General features: G+C 29.1%; 1 protein-coding gene across 1 annotated transcript; it reads left to right on the top strand.

The window, feature by feature from the left end:
- Window positions 1–125: 125 nt before the first annotated feature.
- LOC107442894 (transmembrane protein 145) lies at window positions 126–18,729 on the top strand. Its single transcript, XM_016056573.4, has 6 exons — window positions 126–809; window positions 3,580–3,754; window positions 7,195–7,428; window positions 9,160–9,297; window positions 12,340–12,595; window positions 13,758–18,729. Exons 1-6 carry the CDS (start codon window positions 322–324, stop codon window positions 13,922–13,924), a joined length of 1,458 nt encoding a protein of 485 aa, XP_015912059.2. The 5' UTR covers window positions 126–321; the 3' UTR covers window positions 13,925–18,729.
- The last annotated feature ends 360 nt before the right edge of the window (window positions 18,730–19,089 follow it).

Genomic DNA, 19,089 nt, shown 5'->3' with positions numbered 1-19,089 from the left:
ATAAATATTTTTTTAAATTATAAAATATTTGTCAAAAAACTTCAATTAATGTTTTAAATATGGTAGAATAAAATCTAAATAAATCTAATTTTTCAGAAAAAAGTAACTGTAACTGCCAAATATTTATGATTGCAAAACATTTCTGCTCGTTTGAGTCCAGAACTGTCAGATAAATGTCAAATAATATTCAACTGTTTATGAAATTTTATTTTGATCTTACTTCGACATGTTATTCATAATCTTCCATTGTTTTTGTTTATGATAGACTGTTAAATCTGTCTAACTGTTAATTTTTTCCTTTCTACCGGCTTAAAAAAAATAATGCTGATTAAACTTTGTACGAGTCTTTATTTTTTAAGTTGCATTTATTGCATTAATACTTTGCATTTGACTGGACAATTCAACACAAATGAATTTTTCAAGTTTTTAACAAAGTTTGGATTTCAGAAAACTATATATCATGATCATTTAAACACTTTAGGTTTTATTTATGGCAATATAACTGCGCCCACTTATGCAATTGATGAAAGACATAAAGCTACTTTTGTTGTTGTAGATAGACAGTTTTTTCTCGAATATTATAAGGATAGATCTTTATACAAATCTGATCCTGATGGTGTTTGCAACGCAATGTTTAAAAAAATCGATACTGTCGCATTTGATAAAAATTGTAAAGAGAATGGCACTGACGATCTCTTGAGAAGTGTTCCCTGTCCTAGGAATGAATTGTGTGAAGATGAAGATGCACCTCAGCGAGTGGTTAACGGTCATCAATTTACTTATGCTGTCCTAGATAAAAAACAGGCTAGGTATTTTTTTTCTTAAATCTTTTTCTAATATAAACACAAAGTTAGGATGTAAAGATCATTTATTATCTAAGGTATTATGTGCTATTATTTAGAGTAATTATTATTAGCCATTAATTGTTAAGTGCTCTGCGTCTTAGATGACTTTTTCTAATGCAATGTTAAAAAGCAGACAGGATAGGGGCTCACCTTGCCCAAGACATCAATCAGTAAAAAAGGTCCCAGAAAGCTAGTTTTGCTGTTTGTTTTGTGGTGTTTGTTTGTATCTGTCTTGCCAACTACAATCACCAAGGTGCCAAATAGATTTTAAACTTGCAAGTTAAAGAAAAAAAAACTTGTAGATGTTTCCTAGTGGTGGCTAGGAGTTATATCTGTGATGTTTTTTTCGTTTCTCACAGATCCGTAGCCAAGACTTGGCAATTATTCTGCCACAGATCACAATACAGAAATCTCCTTCACTTTATTTGGCACCTTCGTGATTGTCATTGGCATCACAGATCACGATACGGAAATACCCCCCTTTTAAATTCTGCCATTGCTTCACATAGCTTTTTTCACTTATCTATGCTGCCTTGAAATCTAATTCTACGAAAAGATTATATGCATCAACATTATATTCTTTATAGTTTGTCTATGGTGAGAACTCCCCCCGCCACAAAGTCTGAGGCTGTCTGCTGCTATGGAAACAAGAATAACGCATTTTCTGGAAGGTAGTTTCTCTTCACTCTAGGGCTAACATAATAGACTGAAGAAAAAGATACCTTTTCTTTTGATGACCCGAGTAAAGACCTGTCCTTAACCCCTTAACTGCTGCAGGCGTATATATACACTTTCCCGAAATACGATGCTTTGCATTGCTCTGCTATATATGGAGCTACACCCCGACTTCGGAATGCAGTAAAATTACCTTGAAAGTGTTAGCGATTGATATGATATCATATTCAAATTTCAGAGGAGGGGGAATGGGAAAGGGATGTATTGGAAAAGTGACATCTTTATTTATTGCTTGTATGTTTCTATTTGAGTAAGGTCGGGTTTAATCTTCTTTTGCTTTTGTTTCCTGTGCGTATTTGGTGCTTTTTATTTTTTGAATGAATATGTCGGAAAGTGAAAAAAATTCTTCGTGAATCCCGCTATCAGTGCAATGAATGTGATGTTGGCTTATGTGTCCAACATGTTTCAGGATTTATCATACAACAGCTAAATTTTAACATCTTTTATATTGTATTTTTATTCTTTAGTTTAAGTTTGGTATTTTCTTTTTCTTCTCTTATGAAAGTAAACTGTTTTTAAATTGCAAGGCATACATCTTTTTCCCCCACCAAAACACCGCATAACAAAGCGCCCTTGAGCGAAAAATGGCGGCACTGGGGAGTGAATCACGTAAATTTTACTCGGCAGTTAAGGGGTTAACAGTGACCCCTACTTGAAATAGTTATACCTCGTTACCATAGTCACCACCACAGATCCAGGCGAATGTCTAGGGGAGTTCTTACTTTAGACAAACTATAGTTTTTCTCTGATATTTGCTTAATGTATAGATTTGAACAATGGTGGATTTTCCTCTTCGGAATCCACATTGATGACGAACACCAACACCACAAGAGGAAGTAGCCTATTATATAGTGTATTAGAGAAGATTTCTAATATAGTTGTTAGCAGAATTATTCCTCTTTAATTTTTGCAATCAAGTTCGCTTCACTTGCTCTACTACTTCTTTTAAAAATTTAGTGCATTACACAGCTAACTACAAAAAATTATTGCCTACTTTAAATTAATTTTTAGTAACATGTTAATTCGATCTCCTAGTATAGGACAAAAAGGAAAACTTGCTTGTTTGTTAAATATTTATTTCATTCATAACATGCTTTTTTGCAAAAATGTCATAAAAAACTAATCTTTTAGCCATTTTGATATGCATAAATTTGTAGACCTCAAAATCATTTTGTATTTTATATATTTTTTCTTGGCATGTACACTGAGTTTGAAGAAGCATTTAGAGAAAGGTTTTTCAATTATATAAACACAGGGCCCGACTTAGCGTAATTGTGGCCCGGGGTCAGAAACTTCTTTGGGGGCCTCCCTCTACTTCACCAGTTCAGTAATGAAAAATTGAACTTCATGGAGGTATTTAAATGTCTCACCTCATTATACATATATAACAAGAAAATTGACTAGTACTTAAAATAGCTATAAAGTCCTCCCTTCCAGTGGTCAGTCGAAATATCGTTCTGTCCATTTTATTGGTTTTCTGACAATTCTATGTCCATCATGCCGCATGCAGTTTTCTGATTGTTAACTTTATCATCTAGCCGCGAAAAATTCATATCTTTGCTGACATTAGCTAATTTTACGCAATTACAATGGCTCGCTTAAGCCAATCAGAAGAATGTATTTTTGTGAACATATCTCATTTTGCGATATGAAAAAATACAGATTTTTGATTGGCCAAATTTGTTCATCATAATTGCAAAAATTTGCTGAATTCTGCAATAGAAGGCCATGGATTTACGAAATAGAGATTTTTTGTGTTCATACTACAGGTTAATTAAGAAGCTAACATAAAACTGATGGTTTTTACATTGCACTGATATTTTGTTTGAAAAAAGTTCATTGAAGAAGGAAACCTAAAATAAACTTTCTATTCGATTTGGGGCCCCCCTCTGATGTGGGACCCGGGGCAACTGCCCCATATGCCACTGCCTTAGTCAGGCTCTGTATAAACAATAAGGAGATAAATTTTTATAGACTAAACTTTTTTTTTCCTTCTCAGATTTTGGTACATTAGCCTTGTAGCTTGTTATAGATATGGGTCTGATAATAACTGTACTTGGAAAGAGTCTTCGAAAGAAAACATAGTTATGGACTATGATATATGGCTGGCAAATGGAAATCCTTACGCTACACATAGGAATCCTTTTGAATTTCAACTGTCCTTTGATCAACAAGTAAGTTCATCTCTGTTAACTGAATTATTTCTATTCAAGCAATCAAAAAAATAATACTAAATTGATTGCTAAAAATGTCACATTAGGTAAAAAGAAAACTATAAAATGTTTCTAAACATGTATTTTATTCATTGGCAAAATGAGTCTTGGTTGGGATATGATGGCATGCACACACTTTTCAACTGTGTTCAAGAGTAATTGTAAACAGTGCGCATGCATCGTCATTGCATGCGTTGCTATGGCGACCGCTGCTGTTTTTATTTTCACTAGCAGGCATTTTTAATGTGTTTACATAATAATAATTTAAAGCATTTTTATATTCTTTTTATTATTAATGTATAATTACTGACTTGGCAGTGATTTCAATACAAATATGAATGCTAAAGAAGGAAAAGTTATTTGTGCCTTCTTGAAACATGTACATAGGCAGGATTTGAAAACCAATCCGATGACGAACATCAATTGAGACAGTTTTTGCATCCCATTATTTGAAATGTTGTGGCATTTAATTGAGTCCATCCAGAAGGAAAAAGCATTTAACCAATGGGTAGCCAGTGATCATAGTGAGGCGATCACAACTTTTATTTTTTTTATATTGGAATATTTCTTTTTGTAGGTATATTGTTATATTTTCATTTTATTTATTTTATTTTATTGTTTTGAAGTTAAATCAAGCTTTTCCAGTTGACATTTACGTTGACTTAATGTTATTTTGAAAATAGGATTGTTATTCCGTCTGTTATTAATCCTAATAGATGGTGAAAATATTGTTTTAATCGCAATAAGTTGTCACCTTAATTAACTTGCAAATTCTTCAAACAAATAATGGCAAGTTGACTGTGCCATAATTTATAATTTTTACAAGCATTATCAAAACACAAGCTAATAGAGAATCTAGATTTTTTCTTAATAATTTGCTTGTCATCATAACTGCTAACCATATTATAACGCCAACTTTAAATTTCCCCACATATTTTGCATGCAAATAAATTAAGTGATGTTTCAATCTTCCCAGGGTGAGTCCTAGCCTTCTATAGAAGTTTCTTCTATTCTATTGGAAAATTTTCTTCTTGCTTATATTTTTCAGTTCTTAGTTTTTATCAATAAATGTTTTATTAAAGGTATCTGTGATAGAATAAATGAATTGTTTAACAACTTTCTATGTATCAGGCCAATAGGATATGTCATCACTATTTTCTAATCAACTTGACATTTTTTTGGCTTATTGCAGTGAGTCCACACACTTTTTGGGAAATTAGAAAATATATAACATTTATTTCTCTGTTTGCAATAGCTAAAAGTATAATTAAATATTTATAGCAATAAGCTTGAGTAAATTCAATCTGATTTCATAATTAGTCTAGACGCATTTGGACTACCTAATTGTAATAAACCTAAAAAAACATCAGGCAAATTAAAAAAAGTCTAGTACATTGTAAGATGTCGGCAACAAATTATAAAGATTTTTCAGTTAGCCTAGTACCTAGGCATGTCTAAAATATCTTTCTACCAAATATAAAGAAATATGTTAGTCCATATTTATATATATATATACAGTGAACTTTCATTACTACGATATCCAATACAACAATAACTCCCTTTATTACAATAATGCTTGTGGTCCCGACAAACTTGCATATGAATTAATGTCATGCTTCTCTCATTATTACTATATTGTCTAAAGCAATAAATTCCTCTAATTTTTTTTTTCAAAATTATAACATTATTTTCTCCATTTAGTATTGGTTTCCAAACAATGTAAGAAATCTTATTTTATCTTCTTTTGCCATTTTTTCCATCTTTTCTGACAAGAGAAGACTCACTTCGGACCACCCCAAGAACTTTAATTCTTAGAATTGCCTCCCTTATCTCTTTAAGAAGTCACAGATGTAACATTCCTATCTGATTTTATTTCCTTCATATTAAAAGCTGATCATGAGTCACAAATGACCACAAGCATCACGTTAACACCTGAAAGAGAATTTTTTCTGTAGAGGGTGGGGGGAGCGCCATTCACGAACTAAAATCATTTTCGTGCTTTGGACTCAATACATACTTTGTTGGTAGTCTTGTCAGCCAAAAAAATGAATAAGCAGACGAAAATATCAGATTATTTTCAATAAAAACGGTTTTCAGGTATTTTTATTATTTTATTTTCTTAATTTATTCAATTGTTTTTAATATTTAACCATACTTAACACTCTGCGAATTAATTTTTTGCATAACATATAAATAAATTTATAGTTAATACGTATATTGCATTAAATTTTGTCCCCAAAGTATTGTATTTATTGTTTTGTATTTAATTAATTTGTATTACAAAATTGTATTTATTGTGTCCCCAAAGTATGTAGGCCCTCGATATAACAATATATCCCTCTACAACAATATATTTATTTGGTCCTCAAAATATTGTTTTAGCGAGGTTTTACTCTATAAAAAAAGCAAGCATTAAAACAGTGTTTGCCAAAGTGTGGTACACGTACCCCCACAGTGTTTTCATCATAGAAAAAAAATGGGTGAGAATTTCTCACCCTTTCTCAAAAACAGGGCGAGATTTTAAAAAGTTAAGTGAGGTTTCTAAGAGCTAAAAAAACACAAAAACTCTTGAAAATAAAATCATTTCTTTAATTATAATACATCATCATAGAAGATTTTGCCTTTACAAAGTATTCGTCCATCTTACATTAGTGCATAAGAAATTTGAACTTATTACATGAAGAAACCTTACCTACGGTAAACAGGTGGTTGCAGAGAAATGTGTTCTGAAAGGGGTTCTGTGGTTTGGAGGGGTTGTGTTCTGTTGTTCGAAAAGGTTCTGAACAATACTCGCAAATAGGGAAGCTAGATAACGGGGCAATGTTGAAAATAATGAAAGATCCAGGAGGAAAAGTATAACGGATTTTATTCTAAATGGCGTAATTCAAAGCTTTTTCCAAAATGCGAGAAATTCGCTAATTTTGAAATTGATTTATAGAATGAGCTAATTTCTCGCGGTAATAATTTTTTAATGCGAGATAGTAGAAAAATATGCGAGATTCTCGCTCTGTAGTGAAAACACTGCCCCAGGGGTACGGGAACAGTTTAGCGGGGGTACGGGTTCTTACGCGAAATATCTTGCAACAAACGAAAATTTTATTTAAAATCGAAGCTAGCCCTGAAATTTGACGATTACATATTTTTTTATTGGCTATTTTTTTGCAGAGTTAGCTGTTAATAATTAATGGTGTCAACAGCCAGTTGTGATTTTTAACTTTTGTGCAATTTTTTTATTAGTGGTACACGGCATTACGAAAAATTTAGAAAGGGTACACAAAAGTCATACATTTGGGAAACGCTGCATTAAAAGAAACTTTATGAGAATTTACAGTGTCTTATTGTTCTGTATGTCAACCTAGAACTGCCCAACACATAATTGCCCTCCCCCCCTCTCTTTTTAGGGAACAGTTGAAATGTATTTGGGATTGCTTGCTCTGTATTTGATTCTAGTCCCTCTCCAACTGTACGCTGCAGTGCATCAGCGTCATCACGTAACCAGGTTATATACTGCCTCATTAGTGTTACAGCTATCTTATGTTTTCTGCATAGTGGTTCATATGGTTAAGTTTGCGCTGGATGGTGAAGGGGTTGCTGTTCTTGAAGTTGTTGGAGATGTGATGCATCTATTAGCTGAGGTAATTGCATTATTTTCTATAGTCAGTATTGGATATTTCTGCTTTTGGTGCTTTTCCGTTAGCTGGCGCAAGTGAAAAATGGCCAAATAATGTTGAATTCTGCCAAATTTCTTACAACCATAAAGAGAATGTTAGTTTGGGGCCATGCGCCCTATTCTCTGAATTCGTTCAAAACAAAGCATGTATTAATATTTGTTTATAGTTTAATGTTTTCGATTTTTATTCTGTTGACTGTTTTGTCATTTGCTTCACTTGGCTACTTGGCTCCTGTTTTGTTCACAATTGGCAACATTTGCACCCGGCTAATGGAAAAGTACCCTGCTTTCATTTATAAAAAAATTCATGCTTTTTTTTCATATTTTTTTTATCCCTTTAATTTGAATTCTGTACATTTTCTTTTTAATTAACACAATTTCGTTAATCAATTCAGGATTTGTAGTTTTCCTGATGAAAAAAGTATTTTATCCTTATCTGTCATGAATTTTAACTTTTTTTCGAGATTTTTTTTTTGTCTATTCAGAACAAAACTTTATATTTTATAACAATTGTGGATTCTTAAGAAATAGATTATAAAAATCAAAAGATTTAGATTTTTGATCCAGCATCTTTTTTTTTTCCTAACTGATAATACTAGTAGAAATTGAAAAATGCAATAGTTCAAATTTAGAGACCATTTACTGATTATATCAGACATGTGAATCAGACTTGGAATTCCACTTATCTAAAATTTAAAATTCGTTACTTGTGCTAAATCTCGTTAACTAGACATTTATTCCTTAGACATATGTTCCAACAATCTCGAGCTCTTCACCTGCTCTTTTTCCAGTTAGAAAGTATATGGCTACAGCTTATTCTGCGAGGCGATATTTTCAAACAGATAATTTTTTTTGAGAAAAAGAAATAAATTATATAATTTCTGAGCTCAAATCTACTGTATTTCATAAGATATTATTGATATTAAGTAATTTAGGTGACTTTAAAGAGAAAATTTGTTTTAGTTGTTTAGAGATGTATTGTTAAAAAAAGGTGTTATGGTTCCTAGATTTAGAAAGAACTCACTTTTTTGGCTGTTTTTACTTGTTTATTACTATTTGTTTTTGATGGAAGATGTGTACCACTATAGGTAAGTGTTTGCATATTGTTCGAGCAGTGAGATTAACTTTATTTTACAAATTATCATTTAGGTTCGGTAAATTTCGAAGTTGGTTAGCAAAGTAAAAAGTGTTTTATAATGATTCTTTTTTCAACTGACAATTCTTACGTCTTTAAGTGACAGGTCTTCAAAGGATGATTCTTATAACAATTCTTCTTTTAAACACAAATAATTAATCAGGTAACAAATAATCTATGCAAGAAATGCTACTTAAGAGAGTCTCAAAGCACAATGATCACATTGTAAGCCAAATGGTTGCAAAACACACCAAAAACAGTAACCCGGAAGTATAAGCAGTCAAGAGCTTGCAGCACTCCCTAGTGTAGAAAACACCATCCATAACAATGAGATCACTATAACAATAATTCCATCTGCCATTCTCTATTATAGTACTTTAAATGTACTTGTTTGAAATTCTTTTAATAAGAAATTTTGAAAAGTAAACAGACCTTATTATATAATATTTAGAATGTGTTGCATAAAAAATATTAATTCAATCATTATGTTGTAAAACATCATAGAATTTATTATTATTTAGAGAGTTTAAATGATAAAAATTATTTCATTTATTTTTTCAGAGTCTCTTTATGTTGCTGTTGCTTCTCCTAGCTAAGGGATGGGCTATTACTAGAACTGAGTTAACATGGAAGCCTTTTCTTTTTTGTGTTTGGATGCTGTACACGTGTGTTAGTGTTCTTCTGTATGTCTGGAATATGGTAAATACTGTACGGTTTTATATTTCCTTGCAATTTTTTGTAACTTATACACACATATCTTTCTGATATATTATTTCACTGCAAAGATTAAGGTATTAGTTAAGCTAAGGTGTTATTAAACTTGAAATAGTTACCCTAAATTTATTACATATTTATGACTAAAAACAATGTTCTCTCCTTCTTTTCTTATTACTTTATTTTAAAAGACAAAAGAAAATTAATAATGTTATTAAAAAAAAAGTAAGATTTTTTCTTTTAGGAATGTAGCCAGGGTACTAATGGTAAAATTATATCTTACATTAGACTGAAAATGTTTGTTTATTAACTATTTTTTGCAAAATGAAGATTTTGAGGTACATAGTGCTGCTGAAGCATTAAATGTATGGAGCTGTGTTGCTAGAAAGCTATTGGATGAAGTAGGTTCATAGTAAATTATGTGAGACTATGAAAAAAATTGCATCAAAAAAATTTTTCCAACTTTTTTATTCTCATAAAATATTTTGAAAATAAATAAGGGCATATCCTATAACCTAAAAGTTAATAATAAAAGGCTTTCATTTTATAGCCACACTATGCTCCTCAAAAACTTCATTTTGCAAAATATAACTATTTTTTGCAAAATGAAGGTTTGTGGGTGCAAAGTGCTTCTGAAGCGCTAAATGTATGGAGGCTGTGATAGAAAACTACTTGATGAAGTATGATGAAGGTTCACAGTGAATTATGTGAGAGTAAGAAAAAAATTACATCAAAGAATTTTTTACGACTTTTATATTCTCAATAAATATTTTCAAAATAAATAAATAAGGGCATATCCTATAACTTTAAAAAAAAATGACAATAATTAATGTAAAGCATGTTGTTTGGTATATTTCCAGACAATCTCATTTTTTTCTGAAAACAATATTTTAAATATTTCTTTATTTTCTATTTATTTTGAAGGAAATTTCTTTTCTGGAACATTTAACATATTTTGATTTAGTTGCTTCTTATAACAAGACTTGTTATTTTATTTTTTTGCCTTTTTTGTGCATAATACTGATTCACAATGTATTAGTTATAATCAGTAATTAAATTAAATTTATTCAAGAAGTGGTATGCTTAAAAAAATCAGGAATTTTAAGAAGAGAAAAAAAAATATTGAACCATAAGGAAAATAGTTCTGTTGTCAAACTGTCATGAAATAAAAACTGAATAGAATTATGTCGAAATGTTTTGTTTTTTTTAAGCTGTAGTTCAAAATAAATCTGTTCTTAATATCTTTTATAATGGCACTATTATAAGAATTTTAGATTTTGGTAATAATTATCATGCATAAATCAATAATTTCCAAAACTTAAATTTTTGTTTAGTGAGCAAAAACCCATCCTCCAAAAAGTTAATTTTGTAATTTACTTTTAAAAATTTCCAGTTCTAAACATTTTTATACAATTATCTTTATATCTTCAAATATATTTGTTTTTATTTTCAATTTTTACTCATTTTATAATTTTGTACAATTATGTACATATTTGATATTAACAATTTAACAAGAATTAATTAATTGGAATAGTTATTTTAAAAGGTTTTTTTTAATGTTCTTTAATAAAAGATATGACACATTCATAGATGCCAATCTTAAAACCGCTCCACAATATTTAAGTGGTTGTGAATAATTAGGCTTAATTTGTATAATTTTGCTTTGACACCACTTACAAACTTCACTACTTGATTATCATATCTTATTTGCTTGAGTTTTATTTAGATAAGCCAAATTAATTTAATCAGAAATAAAATTGTAACACTCAAATTTAACTACTACTTCAAATATTCAAGAAAAACTTTTTAAAAGAAGAGAAGTTTGCATATATGGATATATTTTAAATAGTTATACGTATTTACCACCTTCTAAAACTGAATGAGACTTCATTTATGTGTTATATGTTGAATATACAGTCAAACCCTGCTATAGTGAACTCCCAGATATAGTGGACGAAATGTTCATTCCTGTGCCTTGCTACACACATATAATGTTACTTTTGTGGATATAGTGAACCAATAAAGAGAGGAAGTTGGATATTAGGAATTTTTTTTATGACTTCGACTGATTAATTTTCTTCATTTTCTTGTAACAATTTTGAAATTTCTACCTCAAAATAAATACGCATACCTATTTTTTAAACCATTTATAGCATGAAATGCAGCAATAAACAGTTTTTCTTATTTGCTTCATTATTTATTTATTTTTTTTTTAAATTTCCAATGACAGATTATAGACAGTAACAGCATACATAAACATCGAATAAAAATAAGAACAGAAACAAAAGATGCTGTAACAAAATCTATTAATCACAATATGTCTCTATCTTCCCAATAGCGTTCAGTGGTAGAATTTTTGCGAAGTGCAGAGCAGCGAAGAAGGTGCGTGGAGTCCATGTCATCACCAGAACTGCAAAGAGTGCATACCGGGAAGGAACAATACCAAATCTAAACAGATGTTTCTGCTGACAGTCTATTTGCTTCATTATTGAATACTATTATTCAATTGGTTAAGCATTCAAAGAAGCCACAATCTTCCAGTATCTGGACAATGATTCAAGTCAAAGTCAATAAATATAGATTACTTTAATGTGCTCAAATGCCTGGTTAGACAGGCTTAAAAAATGGAATAACATAAATCCAAGAAAAAATATCAGAGTAGGGAAGTGTTTCCATATCTGATGTTGAGGATTGCTCATCAGCTAAAGATTACAAATTTTTTTTTTGTACTCAAGACGGAGAGTAATTAAAAATAAAAGTTAACATTTTTTGTTACTACGTATAATTTTTCAGGCATTTTTGTAATTCATGTTATTGGTCTTTTATTTAAATAATGTGTAATAAAAAGGGGAAGTTTGGAACCATTTGTTAAAATTGTTTGCAGAACTGTTATAGTGAAGTCTTGGTTATAGTGAACCAAAATTTCGGTCCCGTGAAAGTTCATTATAGCGGGGTTAGGCTGTATTTCATTATTTAGCCTGAAAAATATATTTTATATGTTAAATATTGTTTAAAACTCTTTTATAGACTGAAGTGGATGTGATTGATGATATTGATGAATATCAGACTTTTCCTGGCTGGATATTCTTAATTTTGCGCCTGGCCATCATGGTTTGGTTTCTGTACGAGCTACGTTCAACCATGTTGGATGAGAATGATCGAGCGAAGTTGAGATTTTATGTTCATTTTGGTGCTGGAATTTTAGTATGGTTTGTTTACCTGCCTGTTGTTGCATTGATTGCTCTTCAGATATCTGCATTATGGAGAGCAAAGCTTCTTTTAGGTGAGCTATCAATCTTTCTTTTCTAAGAGAGTCAATGTGGGTCATTATTGGGAGTTGAAAAGCTTTTAGAAAGTTATCTAATTAATGAGCTAAATATGTAATAAATTTTTTAAAAAATCTTATTTACTATAGGGCCAGTGTCCAGGAAATTTAGTTTTGGTGCTAGATGAAATTTATATTTTGTTGTAGAGGTTTGATTAGCGTATACCATAAGTTGAAGAGGTTTTATGTTTTTTATTATAACTTGAAGTTCGATGAATTTACCATTCATTGAAGGGGATGTTGGTTGGTATAGTCGTCCATATGTTATTCCAGTCTGATGTAGGCCAGCAATTATTTAGCAAAAATCATAAATTGCTTAATAAAGAATCGGAATATAATAAATAAATATGTTTTATTCTTGAAATTTATGTGTGATCATATGAAGCTCCAAAGTATTAAAAAAAAATTTATTCATACGTAATAATTATAATAAATTTTGAAATGGCAAGGATGGTCGCCTGCAGAGCCAAGCCCCACAAAGCACCTCCGTTCATCAAGAAATCAAAAATGCAAGTGTAATGTGTGAGTTGAAATAGTTTTGGCCAAGGAAAGTTAAGGAAACCATGTATAGGCTAATGATTGATTAAATTTAATGCCAAGGCTCTTTTTCTTAGCATTACGCATTCAAGTGTGTTGGTGGAAAAGAAAGCAGGAGAAATCATAACGAATTTTAAGGAAATCAAAACATTAACTAGCAACCATATAATGGTTTTTGAATTCTATGCAAATGTGTTAGGCGGAAGTAGAGGGAATCTCTAAATGTAGATTTTATTCTACACTCAATTCAAGGTTGTGGTATAAGAAGATTACAGGTTATGTTAAGGATTTTTATTTATGGAAAAAGCATTTCTTAAATGATAGGAAATATGTTATGTATTGCATGACAGCCAGAGATGGTGAATCTTTTTTGACCAGTGTGCCAGTTAATTACAATTTATTGTTTTTAGGAGTTGCTTGATTTGTATTTCTAACTTTCTAAAATAATTGTAATTGTAAAATAATTGTAATTGTAAAATAATTGTTGAATTTTCACAAAAAGGTTATTGAACGTGCACCTGCTTGGAAATTTAAATTTGTGATTTCCGAAATTGTTATAAAAATACTTTATGTATATTTCCAGGTATCACATCTAGTGCTGACTTTCTTGCTTATGCAATCATGTCACATCTCTTGTCCCCTACCAGAAGTGAACAGTACTTTCAGCTTGCATCTGAATCCGATCCCGGTGAAGAATTAGAAGAATTCAATGAAGCTCCGCATAATGTGCCGAGGCCGCAAAAAGTTTAAACTAGTCTTGCTACAATCGCAAAAACATTTTCATTTTTTTATGTGCTGTAAATATACCTCTCCTAAAATAATCAGTCCATCTTCGTTATTTGCTGTGATGTGAACCCTTTTTAGAAATATCTATATAAATGTGTTATGAGACAGTATTCAAATAGAAGGTGCTTCATTGTTTTTAATCTTTTGAATCTGGATAGATTTAACTCTTGTTGGTTTTATCTCATTTTGCGTGTTTTATATCATTGAAGATATTTTAATAATGTGGTTGTTTGGTTTTCATTTCAATGTTTTTATCATGTGTTTATCCTTTTGTTATATATTTTACCCATTCAATCTTACAAATTTTTTACACTTATTAATCATCCTAAATATTTCATTTAATGCATTTTTTATTTTAAGAATAGAGCTGGTTAGACTGAGGGTTGATATTTATATACAGTGCCAGCGAAAGACGTTTTGTAACTTCAGGCGATACTGACTTAAATTTGGAAAAGAAAACTGAATTTAAAAAAAATAATAATTTTTTACATAATAATAATTTAGTCACAATGCTGTAGGAAATTGCTTCTTGTATTTTAAATTACAATATTATGAATAACATGTAAACTTTTTTTACCCTAGGTTTTATGAATTATAAATATTTTTCGCTATTTAATGCTAATAAAAAATATTTTGTGAAGCAAAATAATAGGTCTCTAAACCAGAGATGTCAAGTTTCTTCCAACCCAAATGGAAGAAATAAAGAAACTCCTTTTCAAGAGAAATCTAAAATTTAATAATTTTTTTAAGCAGTTTATAATAACAATTTAGTTTAAATAATAGTAATAATTTCTGTTAAGTGTGAATGCTGAAACAGACTCTCCAAGTAATTTAATGCATACATTTTAAAATTTAAAAAAAAAAGATTGAATTAAATAATATAACAAAAATTACATGAATAATATAAAAATTGTTATTTAAAACAAATTAGAGGTGTATTTTCTAGTACTATAAATTCAATTTGTTTTAATTTGAGCTATTGGAATAATATTCATTGCTAAACAATTGTATAGATTATTTTTAGTTTCTTCCTGTTTTTCCCTGTTTCTTTGTCTGGGAGAAATAGGTTTTTTAGAGATGAGAAATACCAACCCTGATCTAAATACCTAAAAATAACTACTCCGTAGCTAGATGTAATTAATTATACTCAAACCGCCTCTGAAATAATGTGGTACATATATAAATTTCATAAAAAAGAAACTAAAATAGTTAATATAATAGTTACTCTTTAAAATGAAGTAAATGTAAAATTGTTTTTTATTTTCAGATATTATGAATTTAATTGATTTAAAGTTAAGGTCTTCTAATGAAACTTATTGCTAAACAATTGTAATGGTTATTTTTAGTTTCGTGCAGTTTCTTCCAATTTATCCAGTTTCTTCCATTTGTGCCCCTTTCATTTTAACCAGTTCCTTCCACTTAGTGCAGTTTCTTCCATTTTGCCCAATTTCTCCCACGGTTCTGGAGAAAATAGGTTTCTTCCGCTTAAAATACCAACCCTGATTTAAACAAACAATTCGTATTATCCAAATATGCCATATTTTTTAATGGATTAGTTTTAAAGGTTAAGACTCAATGCATACCCGTCACTTATATTCTTTTAAGGGTAACTACCACAGCTCAGTATACCCTACACTGATGTTATTTTAAGGTTAAGTACCAATGCCTGGTGTACTCTACCATACTTTACAATAATAGAGCCACCTATTGATCTGTAAAGTAATTACTCAGGTATATCATACATTTGGACAATAATTAACGATCTGTCTTAAAATAACTATCTTAGAAATTCTGTTGCAAGATGCAATTAATGGTATTATATTAGTAATCATGATGTCATTAGAAACTTATTTTATCATAATATTAACTTAGAAGCTTGCCTACACTTAATTTTTCTTGATTAATTCAAAATTATGAATAAGTAATAGTATTTAAAAAACCTAAGTTTGCAGCATAATAATGCTTTTAAAATTTTTAATTCAATATGAATTTAATCCAAATAAATATGTTATTAGTGTTATATGAGTAACTTTTGCAAATAAGTGAACTTTTTTTTCTTTTTTTAGTTTCTAGCAGTAAAAATTTCTGTCAGTATTTTCTGCATTTCATTTATAAATGTCTTAACTCTAAACTATGATACTGAAAATCACAAATTAGGCTTCATTTATAAAAATGATTTATATTTCAAAGACTTTTGTTTTCATCATCGTTTCTCTCTTTTTAATCAATGTGATTTAAATGCAGGTTCATTTTCCTTTATTAAAAAGAAATCCTACAATTTAAGCATATTAGGGAATTTCTCTTTATTATTATAACGTTATGAGCAATGAAAGAAAGCAGGAAAAAAACTTTTTTAGTCTTCATCAGTGTTCAAAACAAACTTCCTGCGAAACAAACTTGCTTGCATTTGTGTCACATTGATTTTGTTCAGTATTTTCTCTTTTGTTATTGAAGTTCAAATAAAATATGTATAAATAAAATATATGTACTAAAGTATGCAGTCAGCTTGCAACATATATACTTGTTTACTATATACTAACTATTGTGATTTATTGTTATTATTTTTTGGTTTTATTTCCATTGTTTGGGTTGTTTAATGTGATGTTTTTATCTAAAGTTTTCTTTAGAATCTAGTCACAATAAGTTTTATAAATAAAATATAGGGATTTTCTTAGTTTGATGGATATTTAAAAAGAGTATTATTATGAAATTCTTTTATGAGAATAATATGTAGAGTATAATAAAAATATTTCCTTGTAACATTCCAAGATTAGGCATTCATATAGACTACTTTTAATTTCAAATCATATGAAGTATTAAGTCATGTCCCTTTAGATCTGAAAAGATCTAATAATGTATGTCTTTTTAGATATAGTGCTCTAAGAAGATTTGATAACATACACGAATTTTTAAATCTCAATTAATATTACATAACATGTAATTGGTACAAATTTAAACTATGCAGTTTTGTATTTATTGTGTTTTATTTTTTTAAATTTTATTATAACTTTAGCAATTTGGTTTATATCTAGCTATGAAATCTACTTTAAAAAATAAACTCTTAATAAAGTTATCTGCTCATCTCACATCGAAAAGGTATTTGTTTACTTTAGATGAAATTTCTAATTGCTTTGCCTGTTTGTGTAAAAAATGTGAATTTTAAATATTCACCTTAGTTTTTATTTAATTTATTTTATAATTGCAATCTGGAATTAACTTTTAAAATGTAATTACTTAATATTAATTATTTTTTACTTGCAAAATTATTCATGTTTAGTTGATGGATTTAATATCCTTTAATCGCTGGTTTAATTTCATAACCTTTAATTGCTTGGTTTAATTTCATACCCTTTAATTGCTTGATTTAATTTCATACCCTTTAATTGCTGGTTTAATTTCATACCCTTTAATATTTTTTAATGTTCAAATTACTTTTTTTTTTTATAAAGTGCACTATGTTTTCAAAGTGTTCTATTCTTAATTTTTGTTTGTGACTACATAACTGTTCAATGTTCGTTATATCCTTGAGCAATGCAATTTTCTTTAACCTAAAATTATTCTCATCTCTTTCATTTGATTGATTTCCCAATGAAGAACTGCAAGTTTTTTTTTCTTGCTCTTTTATTAAAAAAAAAAAAATTCTGTTCTCCTTATAGATTTCACACTCTTCATTGATTTTGCGTATGAATAATGTTTTTATTGTAATAGTCATGATTTTTTTTTTTCAAATTGTCTATTTTTAATTAAAAATATTTTCATCAGTGTAATACTTGTATTAGCTTAGTTTGTCAAAAAATATTTTTACTTATAAATATTTTGGTGTTTTTGTTTTTATTTAATATTTTCCCATTGTAAATATATTTCAGATCATTTGTTCAACAAGCATATTTTTAACATCAACTCAGTTAGTATGACTCACTAAATTGAAAGAAGCTTAGTGTCTGCTATTTTAATCTATTCATTGAAATAATTGATGTCCATGCATGCATTTAAGTTATTATTATTATTGAACAGATTCTCATTTATTTATATAATTTTTTATTATGAGCTTGTGTCTATACCATATTAATTTCAATTATGCTTATTTTCAGAATCCAAGCAATTCAGTATCAGAGTAGCTTTTTAAATAATAATAAATAAAAAAATTGGATCAAAAGGGCTTTAGATTTTTTTTTTTTAAATGTGGTCTATCTTCATATTAATATTGTATGCTATTTCATGAATCAACATGGCAAACATTGACTAGAGGGGGACAAGACTTATCTATTCAGTCATAAGTAGCTAATTGACAATTGTTAAAAAAGAAACAAATTTTTTCCTAATATCAGTTATTTTATAAGACAAAAAAGTCTTTTGTAAGAACAGTCTTAATAAATTTTTATGGTTGCCCAACAAAATCTCAGTTAAAAAAATGAAGTATGTTTACTTAATGATTTAACTGAATTTCATTTTAAAAAAATTTGAACCAATCTGTTTTGATCTCCCTTTTTTGTTAACCGTGTAAAATTTATAATTTAATCGTTCTTACATGAATAAGACTATGAAATTTCTTTCTTAGCATTTTTATTACCTTTCAGTCATTATAAAAATGAAATCAAGATTGATGTTGAGATATCTTTATTAGTTATTTTCATTGCCAAATTATTTCTTCATTGGTGTAATCTTTATATTCAAACTTCATTGATTAATATTTTCAATTACTTTTTTATTTCATTTTCTTTTTTTTTTTATAAAAATAAGTAAAAAAGATCATAAAACTTCTGGCTGCATTTGTGGTTGTTCAAGCATAGTTCTTTCAGTACTAATGTGAAAGTTCAATAAATTTATTGAAATTTCTAAAGAGAATTAATATTTTTGTTTCTTTTCATAAGTTGGTAGAAACAGTTTATAGTATGCCAATAGTGTTTTACATTTGAAGCAGAATTATCTAAGTATCTTGGGCAAATAACCTCAAACTTTGCGTTACAATGCAAAATATAGTAGCTCATAAATTATAGTACATAATAATATTGGTTTATTTTGGAGTTTGCATGAAAGGTCACACTTAAAAGTTAAATGTGTAAAATAAAAATTTATGTGTATAGTGAAGTTTCCAAAAATAAGTTAGAGAAATGTTCATATAGTACGCC

Source organism: Parasteatoda tepidariorum, chromosome 5, assembly GCF_982258835.1.
Source record: "Parasteatoda tepidariorum strain Cologne lab strain chromosome 5, Ptep-v5.0, whole genome shotgun sequence".
Lineage (NCBI taxonomy): Eukaryota > Metazoa > Arthropoda > Arachnida > Araneae > Theridiidae > Parasteatoda > Parasteatoda tepidariorum.
The sequence above is the reverse complement of the archived record's forward strand: the minus strand, read 5'-3'. Positions and strand labels throughout refer to the sequence as shown.